This window comes from Ahaetulla prasina, chromosome 4, assembly GCF_028640845.1.
Source record: "Ahaetulla prasina isolate Xishuangbanna chromosome 4, ASM2864084v1, whole genome shotgun sequence".
NCBI classification, from domain to species: domain Eukaryota; kingdom Metazoa; phylum Chordata; class Lepidosauria; order Squamata; family Colubridae; genus Ahaetulla; species Ahaetulla prasina.
Genome location: NC_080542.1, coordinates 7,712,752 through 7,729,421, shown reverse-complemented (window position 1 = coordinate 7,729,421; position 16,670 = coordinate 7,712,752). Strand labels below are relative to the sequence as shown.

At 41.9% G+C, this 16,670-nt stretch overlaps 1 protein-coding gene across 1 annotated transcript; it reads left to right on the top strand.

Moving 5' to 3' along the window:
• Positions 1–4,432: 4,432 nt before the first annotated feature.
• LOC131196985 (vomeronasal type-2 receptor 26-like) lies at positions 4,433–16,646 on the top strand. Its single transcript, XM_058180517.1, has 6 exons — positions 4,433–4,512; positions 8,784–9,075; positions 10,935–10,974; positions 13,950–14,137; positions 15,487–15,613; positions 15,748–16,646. Exons 1-6 carry the CDS (start codon positions 4,433–4,435, stop codon positions 16,644–16,646), a joined length of 1,626 nt encoding a protein of 541 aa, XP_058036500.1.
• The last annotated feature ends 24 nt before the right edge of the window (positions 16,647–16,670 follow it).

The window sequence follows — 16,670 nt, the reverse complement described above, 5'->3', positions numbered from 1 at the left end:
GATTTCTTGGGCTACCGGATAGACAAGAAAGGAATTCACCCTACTGAGAGCAAGGTTAAGGCAATTAGGAAGGCTCCAGCGCCCAAAAACAAAGCAGAGCTGCAGGCATTCCTGGATTGGTTAATTTTACGCGGTCTTTTAAAGAACAAAGCAACTGCTATGGAACCGCTGCATAGGCTCTTAGGAAAAATACTGTTTGGTCTTGGGAAAGTCAGAAAATAGGGCTTTTGAAGCAGTAAAGAACCTGCTCTCAAGTGATAGCCTGCTCATCCAATATCACGACTCACTACCCCTAGTGCTGGTTTGCGATGCATCCCCTTATGGGGTGGGGCTGTACTCAGCCATAGACTTCAAACGGCACAGAAGCCCCTATAGCTTCTACTCTAGAACGATGTCCTCCCCAGAGAGGAACTACAGCCAATTAGACAAAGAAGCACTAGCCATTGTATCAGGGTCAAAAATTCCATGAGTATGTCTTTGGGCGGAATTTTGAAATCGTGACTGACCACAGACCGCTACTAGGATTACTGGCTGGCGACCGCCAACGCCTGTGGCACTTTCGCCACGCTTGACCCGATGGACTATATTTTAGCCGCTTATTCGTACAAGCTGCAGCATCGACCGGAAAAGAAGTGGGGCATGCAGACGCTGAGCCGATGCCCACTGCCAGGGGCGACGAAGACCCCACTCCGGGACACCCATCCTCCTTATTGACTCGTTGGACTCTGGCCCAGTCACATCAAGGAAGTGGCTCGGCATCATACCGACATTGTGTTAAGGACTGTACTCGGTTGGGTACAGAGAGGTGGCCGCTGCGCCGGCGAACGGTTCAAAGAATTTGTTAAGAAACGAGATGAGCTCTCGGCTCAAGGGGTGCCTGTTATGGGGTGATCGTGTAATAATTCCTGATAAATTAAGGGAAAGGTATTGGACCTCCTCCACGAGGGTCACCCAGGCATCGTAAGGATGAAGGGTTAGCTAGAAGCTATGTATGGTGGCCACTCATGGACGCAGAGATTGCTGAGAGGGTAGGGAAATGCCAAGCTTGCCAAGAGTCCAGACCGCTACCCCAACAGCCCCAGTCAGAGAATGGGAAAACCCCAAGGGCCTGGTCAAGAATCCACATTGACTTTGCTGGCCCTTTCACGCCAAACGTTCCTAGTGGTGGTGGACGCATTTTCCAAATGGTTGGAGATCATACTCATGAAGTCCACCACGGCCGAGCAGTAATCGCAACCCTGCGCCACCTATTCGCAACTCACGGGTTGCCGGACACTCTGGTGTCCGACAATGGGCCCCAATTCACGGCAGCCCAGTTTGAAGAGTACCTGGCAGAGGAAGGCATCCGACATGCCCTCTGCGCCTTTCCACCCTGCGTCGAATGGCCTTGCAGAGCGCCCGTCCGGAGCGCTAAGGAGGCATTGTCCAGGCTCAAGCCAGGTGACTGGCAAACAAAATAGACTTTTTTCTGGCCGTCCAGCACAGAACCCCAAGCACGCCACTGGAAAAGCCCAGCCAATTGCTAATGGGACGGAAACTCCGTGCCCACTTGACCGCTTGAACCCCATTACACACCGAGGGTTACAAGGGGAACTAGAAAAGACAAGGGAAATGAGCATAGGCGACCGGTGTGGGCCCAAACTATGGGGACGGCCCGAGTTGGGTCGCAGGACAACAAAAAGATAACAGGCCCAAAATCATACTTGGTAGAGCTACAAGACAACCGAGTGTGGAGGCGCCACATAGATCAGTTAAGGAAACGAATAACTGACCAAACCAAACCAATAGAGACAGGCAATGACCAATACCACTTTGAATCCACAGCTGACAATGACCCGGGAGGCGCAAGACTTAGCTGAGGTCCCAGAGTTCCAGCGACGCCATCAGGTCCCCGAGGGAAACAGCAGGAAAATTAAAAAATTAATCCAAGGCCGGATGGCCAAGAAAAAGAGTCGTCCAATAATCCGGAGCCCGATGGCCCAGAGAAAGAGCTGGGAGGAGAAAACAGCCCCTCCGACCAGCTCAAAACACCACCCAGAACTGAACCGCGCAGGTCAGAAAGAACTAGGAGACGCCCAGGTTATTTGCGTGACTACGTCGAAAAATAACATGTAAATAAATATGTAAATAGAGACAAAGTGTTTTCTGGGAGGGGAGGAGTGTTATGTATTAACAGTTGTACCTTTAAATATTTGAGCGGGAAATCAGCACATTGCTGATTGGACGAAGCCTCCAGCAGAACTGTATAAAAGGAGAGGTTTTTCCCCCAGCCTGTTGCTGGGTTCACCCTATATTAAAGAGCTGTTGTCACGACCCTGGTCTCCAGCCTCGTTACTTCCAGAACATAACAATTGGTATAGGATCTCCTGCTCAGTGGGGAGGGGTGTGTGGATGAGAAGACCTTATACTTCCTTTCCAACTCTATTATTTTATGTTCTTTCTTTTCTTCCTTCTGTCTCACCCTTGGTTCAAAATGTATACTGCCTAATGACCATAAGAAAGAGTCTGGCATTTTTCAAGAAAATCAAATATGAAATTCAGCCCAAATCCTAGAACAAATGTGCATCGCTATCCGATTGAAGGAGATATATACTACCTGACTCTGTGGTCTCTTCCCAAAATCCCCAAAGCTTCAACCAAAAACTGTCTACTATTGACCTCACCCCATTCCTAAGAGATCTGTAAGGGGCGTGCATAAGAGCACAAGGATGCCTACCATTCCTGTCCTATTGTTTCTTTTCATTATATCCAATTACTATATGTGTATCCTCTGACAGAGGTGAAGTCTGATCTCACAAAGCCTCTGCATTTTGAAAGTTCTGTCAGAGTTCTCAGGGCAGGCAGGAGTCCAAGATGTGACTTCAGCAATCCAAATTAGACTTTGCCTGACTCAAAGAATGCCAGAAAGCAGATCCTTTATATAGGCCATGGGGTATGGCTCCATGACTCAGCACTTATCCAGGCCTCCCCTCCCTTCCTTTTTCTGACGTTGCCTCTCCATTCTCCGGAAGCGTGGATCCCTCCACCCTCCAGCTGCCGGCAATTCCAGCTCGTGACTTGCTTCCTGTTCCTCATGTTCACATGCTCTGGGGGAGGGGTTTATTTGCTCTGTTTGTCTGGGCATGGTGCCAGGACTGGGGGCTGGAGGCATGCCAGGCCATTCGTCTACATTATCCGTCTCTGGCTGAGATAACAAGAGATGAGAGGGGCCCAGCTGTGGAGAGGGGGGCGAACGAGGCACAACACTATAGTTATTACATATTCATGCTTATATATATGCTCATATATTGTATAGTTATTTCATGCTTATGCTTATATATGCTGTGTGTCAAAATCAATAAATAAAATAAATAAATAAAGGAGACCCTCCTCTACTATGGCAAGACAAAAAAAAAGATATCACAACCATGAAACCAGCTGGGGGAAAAAGGTTTTCCTGCAGATTGGAGGAATTTGGTTTCCCGTGCTGCCTACATCCCACGGATAGGGCATTTCTCATTTCTGACACGGCCAAGGTTTGGGGACCTCTGTTTCTGACTTGGTTTCTGACACGGCCAAGGTTTGGGGACCTCTGCTTTAAGTTATATTAAAGTGTTTGCAAAAGAATGTATGAAACTTCAGCACCAGGAATCTTTTGAAGATATTTAGTGATCTTAATGATGTTTTTTTAAAAAGTTCTGCATTGTTACTCCTTTAAAAAAATACATACAATAAATTCCTGATACCTACTGGATCTGTTCATATTCTATGTTGTAGAAAAATTGGTAGAAAATAAATGCTTCAATAAGCACTTTCAACCATTTCAACAACCAAGCATATATTTTATTGAAAATCTCTCTTATATTACTTCCATTGGCATTTGGTCACTTAAAAAAAAATAGTTGAACCATTAGCCAATTATTATCTCATCAAAACAATATAATTATCTCCTACAGGAATCACCATGTTTTTTTCCTAGCTAGACCTAAACAGAAGAGAATGATATTCAATAACAATCAAGGTATCAACGTGCATATAAAGAAACACTTGAACCGCAGAAAGTTTTGCACAAGAGTAATAATGGCTCTGTCAGAGTCAATGCTTCAGGTTTCTACCCTCTGTTCTCTTCTGCCAGAGTATCTGTTCAAATCCTGGTGCTATTCAAGATACAAATTTGCACTCATATCGATCTTCAAAGAGAAAATGATAGATTTTCCTCATTAGGTGCATTCTCAGAAATAAACCGTGGATCAATCTTTAGATGAAGTATTGGAGTTTAGGTACTTGCCAATCGGTAGGATTGAGGGGAAAACATTTTCACAATAAAAAAAGCATGAAGATGTTTCTTGTGATGTTTTTGGTACACAAAGTAGTTACTCTGAGCTGCCCTGCAAGTGATGCTTTCCTTGTTCCACATGAGTGGTACCAACCTGGAGACATCATCATTGGTGGCATGGCGTCTCATTTTGGTTACCACCTTTATGAAATTAAATTTAATGAAAATCCTTCTAGGAAACCTTATGACATACCAAAGTAAGTATTATGTTTTCTCTTAGCTAATCTTAGTATTATTTTTTCTCTTAGCTAATCTTTAGTCATATAAATCCTTTATATGACTAAAAGTTCTTTGTGCTTAAATGTAGGGTTTTTAATATCATTATGCTTTTTCTTTCTTTCAATTGTATCTGGTTATGAAAGAGGAAATTACCCTCTTTACATTATTTTAAAGTCTTTCACAATTTGAGATCAAGAAGTTCTATTTGAACATTTTCTGAGGGAAAGATAATTTTAGAAAGGTTTGACATTCTCTCTCCTCACATACATACATCTCCTCCAAAACATACATACAGTAAGTAAATAATACCTAGAGTATTTTGATTTCCCCCCTTCTTTTTCTCATTTCTATTTATACTTCCTCTAGTTTGTATTGTCTCTGTCAGTACTGTTGACTGGTTTAATTTAACAGAATCATAATCATAATAATATGGAAAGGTCAGAGTCAACGCAAAAGGAATACATCAGGAGGGTCCGCAAAATATTAAAATCAAAGCTGAATGCTGGAAACATAATTAAAGGCATTAATACATGGGCAGTTCCAGTGATGCACTACTCAGCTGGAATCATCAATTGGACTTTGGCTGAACTGGAAAACTTGGACCGGAAAACACACAAACTTTTGAATATGTACCATGCTTTACATCCATGAAGTGACATTGACAGTTTGTACCTACCAAGAAAAATAGGGGGCAGAGGACTATCGCAAATCCATCAAACTGTAGAAGAAGAAAAATGAAGTTTGATGGTTCATGTGAACCGAAGTACAGAAAAATTGCTGCAAGCTGTGAAAATGGAGAAGATTATAAAAATAACAGAAACAAAGGCAGAATATAAGGAAAAACAGCTGGATGACAGATTAAATAGAAGGAAAACCAAAGCTTTGCATGGACAGCACTTGAAAAACATTGAAGGAAGATGTGATGGCAATTTTACATGGGCATGGCTTAAGATGGGAACCACCAAGAAAGAAATTGAAGGTTTAATACTTGGTGCTGAAAAACAAACACTACAAACTAATGCCATGAAAGCAAAGATACAAAAATCCATTGACAATTCAAACTGCCAACTTTATTTTATTTTATTTATTTATTTTATTTGTCACAACAATATATATAAGCATCACACAAAAGATTATATAGTATATAAGCATATATATGGGAAATATAAGGAGGTATAAGCATATATATATAAATAAACCGCCTGCCCCACCACATACATTGGACAAACCAACAGAAGAATAAGTGCACGCATTGAAGAACACAAGAACTCATTCAAAAAAGAGGAACCAACTTCTTCCCTGGTCCAACACTTTAAAGTCACAGGACACGATATTGACTTTAAAAAGACCAGAACTATCGCCAAAACTGAACACTTTAACAACAGAATAATCAGAGAAGCCATCGAGATAGAAAAACGCCCACACAGCATGAACAAACGAGATGATACCTCCCGCCTACCAGCCATTTGGAAACCTGCCCTTATTGACAAACGTGTCCCTAACACGAGGAATGACACCAGACCCACACTCACGAGGTCCACACAGGATGTCACCACCACACATCCACCCAGAAAGCACACCCAAACCCACACTGATCAGGAAGCACGACCAAGGACCAGAAGCCAGACCGCAGCTGCAACATTAGCCATTTCAAACCCCTCCAATCCATACATGCAGCAGACTGACACCCACTATGACGATGTAGCACGACCACAAAAGCCAAACAGCAGCAGTGCAGCTCACCAGCTCAAATCCCCTGCAGCACAGATTAGACTGAGCACAACCAAGCCCCCACCAACACAGGACACACCCCAGCCAATCAGAGCACAGAAAACCCCATCCAATCAGAGCACAGCCAAGCTCCCACCCAATCAGTTCAAACCCCACTAGCAGTTAAAAGGAAGAAACAGCTGCGATCACACATTGCTCCCAGAAGCACGTTGAAGCCTGAAGATGACGAATGAGACTTCGAAACGCCGCCAAGACACTTCCAATTTTACACGGAGAAAACCGAACAACCAAAGACCTATATATATATATATATATATATATATATATATATATATATATATATATATATATATATATATATATATATATATATATATATATATATATTTATTTCTGAGGTTGGGTGTTTGTATAGGTCTTTGGTTATTTTTCGTAAATTGGAAGTGTCTTGGTGACGAATGAGACTTCGTCGAAACGTCGCCAAGACACTTCCAATTTTACGCGGGAGAAAACCCGAATAACCAAAGACACACACACACACACACACACACACACACACACACACACACATATATATACATACATACATACATACATACATACTTACATACATAGAAAAGAAAAAGAAAAACAATAGGACAGGAACGGTAGGCACGTTTGTGCTCTTATGCACGCCCCTTATGGTCCTCTTAGGAATGGGGTGAGGTCAATATTAGAAAGGTTTTGGTTAAAGCTTTTGGGATTATGGGAAGAGACTACAGAGTCAGGTAAAGTGTTCCAAGCAGTGATGATTCTGTTACAGAAGTCATATTTTCTGCAATCTAGATTAAAGTGGTTAACATTAAGTTTGCAACCAAGAAAGTTGAAACTGTTTCACATTTAATATGTGAATGCAGCAAAATCACACCAACTGATTACAAAGCTAGATACGACTGAGTTGCTAAATTAATCCACTGGTCATTATGTAAAAAATACAATTTACCTGTATCCAAAAAGTCATGGGAACATAAAGTGGAAAAAGTGATAAAAATGAGAAGGTAAAGATCTTGTGGGACTTTTGAATACAGACGGATCGTCACTTGGAACACAACACGCCAGATATTACAGTTGTTGAACACCAAACAATTTATTGACATCATGGCACCAGGAGACGCCAGAGTCGAAGAAAAAGAACTGGAAAAAATCATGAAATATCGCGACCTGCCCATCGAAACTACACAGCTATGGATGAAACATGTAACAGTGATACCCATTGTCATTGGGGCACTGCAAAAAACAGTGCTACTTGGAACATCATACATTTTAAGAAGGTACTTGGTTGATACCTAGGATGCTGGCAGCAACCCGTATCAACCATTAGCACCAGTCAATGGTATTTGCACTTTTACTGTGCAATGGTATTTCCACAAGTGTGATGTATTTTTAAAAGATCTGTTGACTGATTGTCATGTTTAATGAATAAAGTAAATAATATAACAATAATAATCTGTTCATATAGCATTTTCTGAAAATCTCTTAGAAAATAAATATATCACTTCAAAAAAAGTCAGTACTTTTATTTGTTCCAGTACGTATCTGTTGCAAGTCATGGAATACTGTTTGAAAAGAAAAGTGAAATGATCAATAAAGGAGAATATTTTAGTTCAGGATTGAAACAAGGGATTCTTGCTGCTCTCTGACATTGTTTTCTTGCAGATATTTCATTATCCAAACTAGATAACATCCTCAGTGCTAGGATGTTGATGATGTGACATATTTTGGATAATGAAACACCTGCAAGAAAGCAACCAAACTCAGACAGTACCAATGAACATTCTAGAAATTAAGAATTTTGGAAAGGCTATTTTTTTCTAGAATAGAATAGAATTTTTATTGGCCAAGTGTGATTGGACACACAAGGAATTTGTCTTGGTGCATATGCTCTCGGTGTACATAAAAGAAAAGATACGTTCATCAAGGTACAACATTTACAACACAATTGATGGTCAATATATCAATGTAAATCATAAGGATTGCCAGCAACAAGTCATAAGTGGAAAGAGATTGGTGATGGGAACTATGAAACGATTAATAGTAGTGCAGATTCAGTAAATAGTCTGACAGTGTTGAGGGAATTATTTGTTTAGCAGAGTGATGGCCTTCGGGGAAAAACTGTTCTTGTGTCTAGTTGTTCTGGTGTGCAGTGCTCTATAGCGTCGTTTTGAGGGTAGGAGTTGAAACAGTTTATGTCCAGGATGTGAAGGATCTGCAAATATTTTCACGGCCCTCTTCTTGATTCGTGTAGTATACAGGTCCTCAATGGAAGGCAAGTTGGTAGCAATTATTTTTTCTATTATAATTTATTTATTTTATTTATTTATTTTATTAGATTTTTATACCGCCCTTCTCCCGAAGGACTCAGGGCGGTACCCTGTATTACCATCACAGAAAGAAATGTTCGTTATTTATACAGAAATGGTGCTACCTTATGAGAATTGTCAGCTTACATTTTCAACTGGGGTATTTAAATTCATTGCAGTGTACTCACCAAATTTCATCAACACGTCCTTGCCTTGGCCTTTGCTGTGAAGGAGATCAATGAGAACTCCCGGATCTTGCCTAACGTCACTCTTGGGTTCCACATCTATGACAGTTATCGCAATGCGAGGATGACCTACCGCACCACTCTGGACCTATGTTTCAAATCCCAAAAATTTCTCCCTAACTACAGATGTGATAGCCAGAAGAATCTCATGGCAATCATTGGAGGATTGGAATTTGAAACATCATCTTACATAGCTGAAATTATAGGATTCTTCAAGATTCCACAAGTAAGTTCTGAAGAGGTTGAACAGAAAATTCTTAATCTTATTGTTGTTATGGAATAATTAATGGGCATTAAAGAGTAATCTTAGCTTTGTATTAAAATGTTCTACATGGCCTAAGTCAGGGTCTGCAACCTTAAACAGTCAAAGAGCCATTTGGACCCATTTCCCACAGAAAAGAAAACACAGGGAACCAAAAAACCTGTGTCGGTGTGGTTCCCAGTGACGTCACTCACTTCCACCAGTCACATGACCCCCTAGCCACCGCTATCGAGCCGGTCATTAGGGCAGAGAACTGGTTGTTAAAAAACACCAGAAACCACAAAACTCTTTTGACATCTCTCTCTCTCTCTCTCTCTCTCTCTCTCCCTCCCCCCCCCTCTCTCTCTCTCTCTCCTTCCCCACCTCTCTTTTCCCCCCCCTCTGTATCTCTCTATGTCTCTCTCTTTCCCCCCCACCTCTATATCTCTCTGTCTCTGCCCTGGCTGCGTCTCCATCCCCTGCCATCGCCCTTACCTTCTCAGGTCAGGTGAGGAGTGCCTGGGAGGGGAGGGTGAGAGGCAGGGCCAGCCAGTGGTGGGATCACCTGACAGGGAGCCACAGCAGAGGGCCCAAAGAGCCGTATGCATCTCAAGAGCCGCAGGTTGCTGAGACCCGGCCTAAGATCTCCTACTTAGCATTATTTTCTGAAACTATAATCCTAGTTACAAGAAGTGAGTATGAGGGGTTATTCCATAGCTGACAGAATATTTGAGTTGCTCTCTTATTGATCTTTTATTTGTGCTTGAAGTAATTCCAAGAAATTTCTTTCTACATTAATATTTAGAAGAATTTTAGGGAAAAAAATGTTGGATATATAAGACGGAGTGGCTATGGATGCCGGCATCCCGATTCAGTCAGCTGCAGCCGTGGCTGGCTTTTGGAGGCGAGTTACTGGCCCCAAAGGACAGGGTGCGCAACTTAGGTGTCCTCCTGGATGATCGGCTGTCGTTGGAAGATCATTTGACGGCCGTCTCCAGGAGGGCCTTCCACCAGGTCCGCCTGGTTCGGCAGTTGCGCCCCTTCCTTGATCGGGATGCCTTATGCACAGTCACTCATGCATTCGTTACCTCTCGCTTGGATTATTGTAATGCTCTCTACATGGGGCTCCCCTTGAAGTGCACTCGGAGGCTTCAGTTAGTCCAGAATGCAGCTGCGCAGGTGATAGAGGGAGCTACGCGCAGCTCCCATGTAACACCGCTCCTGCGCAGACTGCACTGGCTACCTGTGGCCTTTTGAGTGCACTTTAAGGTGTTGGTTACGACCTTTAAAGCGCTCCATGGCTTAGGGCCTGGGTACTTATGGGACCGCCTGCTATTACCACATGCCTCCCACCGACCCGTACGCTCTCACAGAGAGGGACTTCTCAGGGTGCCGTCCGCCAAACAATGTTGGCTGGCAGCCCCCAGGGGAAGGGCCTTCTCTGTGGGGGCTCCCACACTCTGGAACGAGCTTCCCCCGGGTTTACGCCAAATACCTGACCTTCGGACTTTCCGCCGCGAACTGAAGACACACCTTTTCATCCGCGCAGGGCTGGCTTGAATTGAATTTTAATGTCAAATTTTTATCAATTTTAAATGGGGTTTTAATGTATGGTAAATTTTAAATTTCCAGGCTAATTTAAATAAGTTTTTTAAATCGCATTTTAAATTGTACTTTGTATTGTTTGTTTTATTTTGCCTGTACACCGCCCTGAGTCCTTCGGGAGAAGGGCGGTATAAAAATCAAATAAATAAATAAATAAATAAATAAATAAATAAAAACTAGAGTAGAAAAATTAGATTCAATTTAATAATTGAACAGAATCCTATTCCACTTTCTTGCAGTTGACCTACGGCTCATTAGCCCAAGAGGAATTTAAGACCAGTAAGCTCTCTTCACTTTATTTCATGGTCCCCAAAGAGGACCATCAGTACATTGGGATTATCCAACTGCTTCATCATTTCAAGTGGACGTGGATTGGAATTTTTGCTGTTGAGAACAACAATGGAGAAAATTTCTTACGGAAAATGCAGCCCTTACTTTCACAAAATGGAATTTGTTTATCGTTTATTCAAAGGCTTTCACAACTGGCCCACTTGGAATATTATGAAGAAACGTTTCAAGCAGCCGAAATTATTGCCATCAATATGATGAATAGGAAATCCAATGCTTTTCTTCTCTATGGAGAATCCTGGGCAATTATGTTCCTAAGATTTGTCACATTTCTGGTCGACTCTGAAAGCAAGGAAATTGCACTATTTAGAAAGGTGTGGATCATGACTGCAACGATTGATTTCATATTATCAGGATTTCAAATCACGTGGGATCTCCAGATGTTCCATGGGGCTATTTCCTTCAATGCTCATTCAATATCAGTTGTGGGTTTCAAGGAATTTCTTCAGACTGTAAATCCTCTTTCATTCTACAGAGATGGGTTTCTGCAGGACATTTGGGAACAATCGTTTGATTGTTCATTTTCAGAACTAGAATTACAAGGAATGGATAGTAGGAAATGCACTGGGGAGAGGAAGCTGGAGGATCTCCCTGGCCCTGTCTTTGAAATGGAAATGACTGGCCAAAGCTATAGTATCTACAATGGTGTTTATGGTGTGGCTCATGCTTTGCAAGCATTACTCATGCTGAGTTATAATAAGAAAAAAAATGTGATGAGTAAAAAACCTGACCATCCAGATATCCAGGCTTGGCAGGTATCGTCTCTACATTGGACAGTTTTATTGCAATGAGCAGTTTGATGTAGAATTGTGTTTTGAACGCATTGTGGAAAATGTTTTAATATTTTCTACGTGTGGAATCAAGTTCAACAGCCTCAAAATTGTGAGAAAAATTAATTTGTGGGACAGCTTGCGTTCAGAAATTGTGAGTGCTCCATCACTGGAAATTTTTATGATGAGATTGGAGAACCATTTGTCCAAAACGGTAGAGGGCCTCCTCTTTAAGCAGGGAGTTGCACTAGAAGACTTCCAAAGTCCTTTCTAAATCTGTTATTCTGTTCTGCACAGAATAGATACAGAAAATCTGATTTCTGTTGTAGGATAGTGTAGCCTTTATTGCCATTGTACATCCTGTATACAACAAAATTGGTTTTAGCCTCACTGGTGCAATCCATGACAAAAAATACAAACAACTTAAATAGTATAAAGAATAATCCCTATGCAAGTAATTAGGGGGGAGGGGAGAAAAAGAAAGAAAAAGAAAAACTAGTCATACATTTCCACGTGTGCGTGGAGTGATTGTGGTTGTGTTTAAGAGTCTGACAGCCCAAGGATAGAAACTATTTTTAAACCTATTTCTTCAGCTGGCTATGCTATGCTCATAACTGTACATATTTAGTATTTATTATAGGGATTGGAAAAATGAGTGAATGTGTTGTGTCTGCGCCCCCCGAGCCAGGTCCCCTGCCAGAAAGTGACTTGGAAAGTGAGGGGGAAGGGCCATCAGGACTTACCTCAGGAGCACCGGCTTCCCTGGCTCAGCTCCAGGAGCCAGAGGCAGGCCAGGTGGAGGAGATAACGAGGCCTCCGTCCCCTGACTTTTTTCCCCCCAGGCCACACCTCCAGACCCAGCTGATGGCAATCAGGCCTGGCTGGACCCTAGGTTTCATAGGCAGGAGAGGCGGGCACAACAGAAGCAGGGGTGGAGCAGGCCTAGGAAGTGCTGAGTCATGGAGCCACACCCCACAGGATATAAAACCAGCGAGGGCTGCTATGCCTCTTCGTAGCAGGCAAATCAACTGCTTAACTAGAGCTGAAGTACTGTTTGTTCCTGGGTGACTCATCGTCATCAAGGGAGATAACAGAGTCACTTGGCAGACACTCGCTAGTTTGCTGCCAGAGCTGATAATGCCGGCTAATTAAGCCATCTCTTGGACGGAGGTGAGGGGGGACAGAAGAGAATGAAACTTTATTTATTTATTTATTTATTTATTTATTTATTTATTTATTTATTTATTTATTTAATCATATTTTTATACCGCCCTATCTCCCAAGGGACTCAGGGCGGTTTACAGCCTATTAAAAACACCAATACATAACTATAAATACAGAAATAAAACACTAATTAAAAAACTTATTAGATAAGGCCGAATTAAAATTTACAATTAAAATAATAAAACCCCATTAAAACTACATTTGATTAAAAACCTAGCCCAGTCCTGCGCAGATAAATAGATGTGTCTTAAGCTTGCGGCGAAAGGTTCAAAGGTCGGGAAGTTGACGGAGTCCCGGGGGAAGTTCATTCCAGAGGGTGGGGGCCCCCACAGAGAAGACCCTTCCTCTGGGTGTCACCAGTCGGCACTGCCTAGTGGACGGCACCCGAAGGAGTCCCTCCCTGTGAGAGCGCACGGGTCGGTGAGAGGCAATCGGTGGTAGCAGACGGTCCCGTAAGTAGCCCGGCCCTAAGCCATGGAGCGCTTTGAAGATGGTTACCAAAACCATGAAGCGCACTCGGAAAGCCACAGGCAGCCAATGCAGTCTGCGCAGGAGTGGTGTCACATGGGAGCCACAAGGGGCTCCCTCCATCACCTGCACAGCTGCGTTCTGGACTAACTGCAGCCTCCAGATGCTCCTCAAGGGAAGCCCCATGTAAAGAGTGTTGCAGTAATCCAGGCGAGATTATCACGAGAGCATGAGTGACTGTGCATCTGATGGTCCCCTCTCTATCAATTATCAAATTTCCAAGTGTACATATTTAATGATTGTTATAGGAATGGGAAGAATGCATCAATGAAACTTGAACACAGTGTTCACCTTTCTATTAGATTGAATTCAACTCCCTTTCTCTTTCATTCTGTTTCGAGTAGCTCCATTCATTTCTTCAAGGCATTTCTTTCAACAATTCAGCTGGGGAAAGAGTGTCGCTGAATGAGAAAGGGGAAGCAACAGGTGGATTCGACATCATCAACTTGATCACCTTTCCAAACAGATCCTTTCAGAGAGTTAGAGTTGGAAAGATGGATCCCAACGCTCCAAAAGGGAAGGAATTATTTATTGATGAAAATGGGATTGTCTGGCACCCAGCTTTTAATCAGGTATGGAGGCATTTAATAAATCATATTTTTTTGGTTGCTTCTTCTTTTCTTTTCTTTTATTCAACTCATGGTTGAAATACGAAACTCAAAAAAATCCAAAGTAAAAGGAGAAACAAGAAAAAAAACCACAATCAAGACATTAAAAAAAAAAGTGCAAATGGTGTGAAATGGATTATGTTTTATATTATATTTTAGATTATGTTTGTTAGTTACTATACCTTGTATTCTGTTCTGGGAAGTCTCGGGGGGGGGGAGGATGGAGGGGAAATGAGGGGGGAAGGGGGAAGATTATAAATTGATTGATTGCCATTGTACAGGAATAATGGTAGAATTAAATAAGTTGGAATGGTGTAAAGTCGGGGCTGCTCGGTAGCCACTCCGGAAGGGAAAGGGTAAGGAAAGAGGAGTAAAGAAGGAAGAAAGTAGGTAGGCAGGTAGGAAGGTAGGAAAGAAGGGAGGGGGAAGAAAGGATAGGAGGAGAAGAAGGAGGGGAAGATAGAGGGTTAGAAAGGATGGAAGTGAGAAGTGGTAAGGAGGAGGGGAAATAGGAAAGTGAGGAGGAGGATGGTGGGTAAAGTAGAAGGATGAGAAGGGTAGAAAGGATTAAGGAAGGGAGTGGCGACTGAGCAGGCCCGATTGAGCATAATTTGAGTATAGGATCGATTGTTGGATAAATGATTGTATTGTACACTGGTCAAATTGTGGGAATTATTATGGAAAATAAAAAACTTTTTAATACAAAAAAAAAAAGCCATGAGACGTGGGGGCACAGTGGTTAGAATGCAGTACTGCAGGCTAATTCTGTGGACTGCTGGCAGTTCAGCAGTTCGATTGTCACCAGCTCAAGGTTGACTCAGCCTTCCTTCCTATTATAATATAATAGGATAATATAATAGGACTGAACCTATTATATTTAATTAAACAATTGATAAGGGATGGCATTAATCAACCATATTTTAATCCACTATGAACTCATATTGTACATACTACAGTCTCTGCAGTCTCTGAAGAAATCCAATTTCTTTCTTTAATATAAAGCAAGCATTTATCAAAATGACATTACCATATAAAGGCTATATTTGAATTTTGGGGTTGCATTTATATTAGAAATCACAAGACTGGCAATTTTTCCAATCACATTGTCACCACATTCAATCATTTACTCATATAAAGTACCTTTTGTACATCATTGTAATTTCTACATTGTTTTTAATCTTCACTATAACTCCTAGTTGATTCAGTGTTCATTTGGGAAGTCAAGAATACTTCCCGTCCATTAAGGCAAAGTTAAGGTTTTTAAACTGTTCAAAAAACCCTTCTTTTCAAACCATTGTAATGTTTGTCACCAGGTTCTTCCACTTTCTAGATGTAATGATCCTTGTTTCCCTGGATCCAGGAAGAAAGGGATTGAGGGAAAACAGTTCTGCTGCTATGACTGTGTCCCGTGCCCCGAAGGGAAGATTTCAAATCAAAATGGTAGGTTATGTATTCTACTATTTTTCATTAGACTTAAACAAATATTAATAAACTACTTGATGCATAAAATTAATAAGGTGGTTTTCTATAGTATGGAATGCATACGTGAAAAAACTCCTTTACTTTTCTTCCAGATATGGAAGATTGCGTTGAATGTTCAGAAGATCATTATCCAAATAAAGAAAAGAAAGGATGTATCCTGAAACGGCTGATCTTTCTAACTTTGGAAGAAACCTTAGGAATTGGTTTAGCTTCAGCAGCTCTTTGTTTCTTTTTCTTGACAACTTGGGTACTCGGAACTTTTATTAAACACAGGGATACTCCCATTGTCAAAGCCAATAATCGGTCCCTCACCTACACCCTCCTTTTCTCTCTTCAGCTCTGTTTTCTTTCCTCTTTCTTCTTCCTCAGCAAACCTGGCAAAGTGACCTGCCTTCTCAGACAATCAATGTTTGGCATCACTTTCTCAGTGGCCATTTCTAGTGTACTGGCCAAAACCATCACTGTAGTTGTGGCTTTCATGGCCACTAAACCAGCCTCTCAGATGAGGAAATGGGTGGGGAAAAGATTGGCCTTTTCTATTGTCCTTTCTTGCTCTCTCTTCCAGGTATGTGTTTGTATTCTTTGGTTGTCAACATTTCCTCCATTCCCTGAGTTGGACATGCAGTCAGAGCCCCAAAAAATGATTTTACAATGCAACGAGGGGTCAGCTTTCTTCTTCTACTGTGTCTTGGGCTACATGAGTATCTTGGCCATCGCCAGCTTTATTGTGGCTTTTCTTGCCCATAAATTACCTGACAGCTTTAACGAAGCCAAGTTCATCACCTTCAGCATGTTGGTCTTTTGCAGTGTGTGGCTCTCCTTCTTTCCAGCCTATCTGAGCACAAAAGGAAAAGCCATGGTAGCTGTGGAGATCTTCTCCATCTTGTCCTCCAGTGCTGCATTACTGGGATGCATATTCTTGCCAAAATGCTACATTATTGTTTTTCGACCCGAGTTAAATCAGAGACAGAACCTCATAAAGAAAAATTAATACATCATGTAATCTATCTGGCTC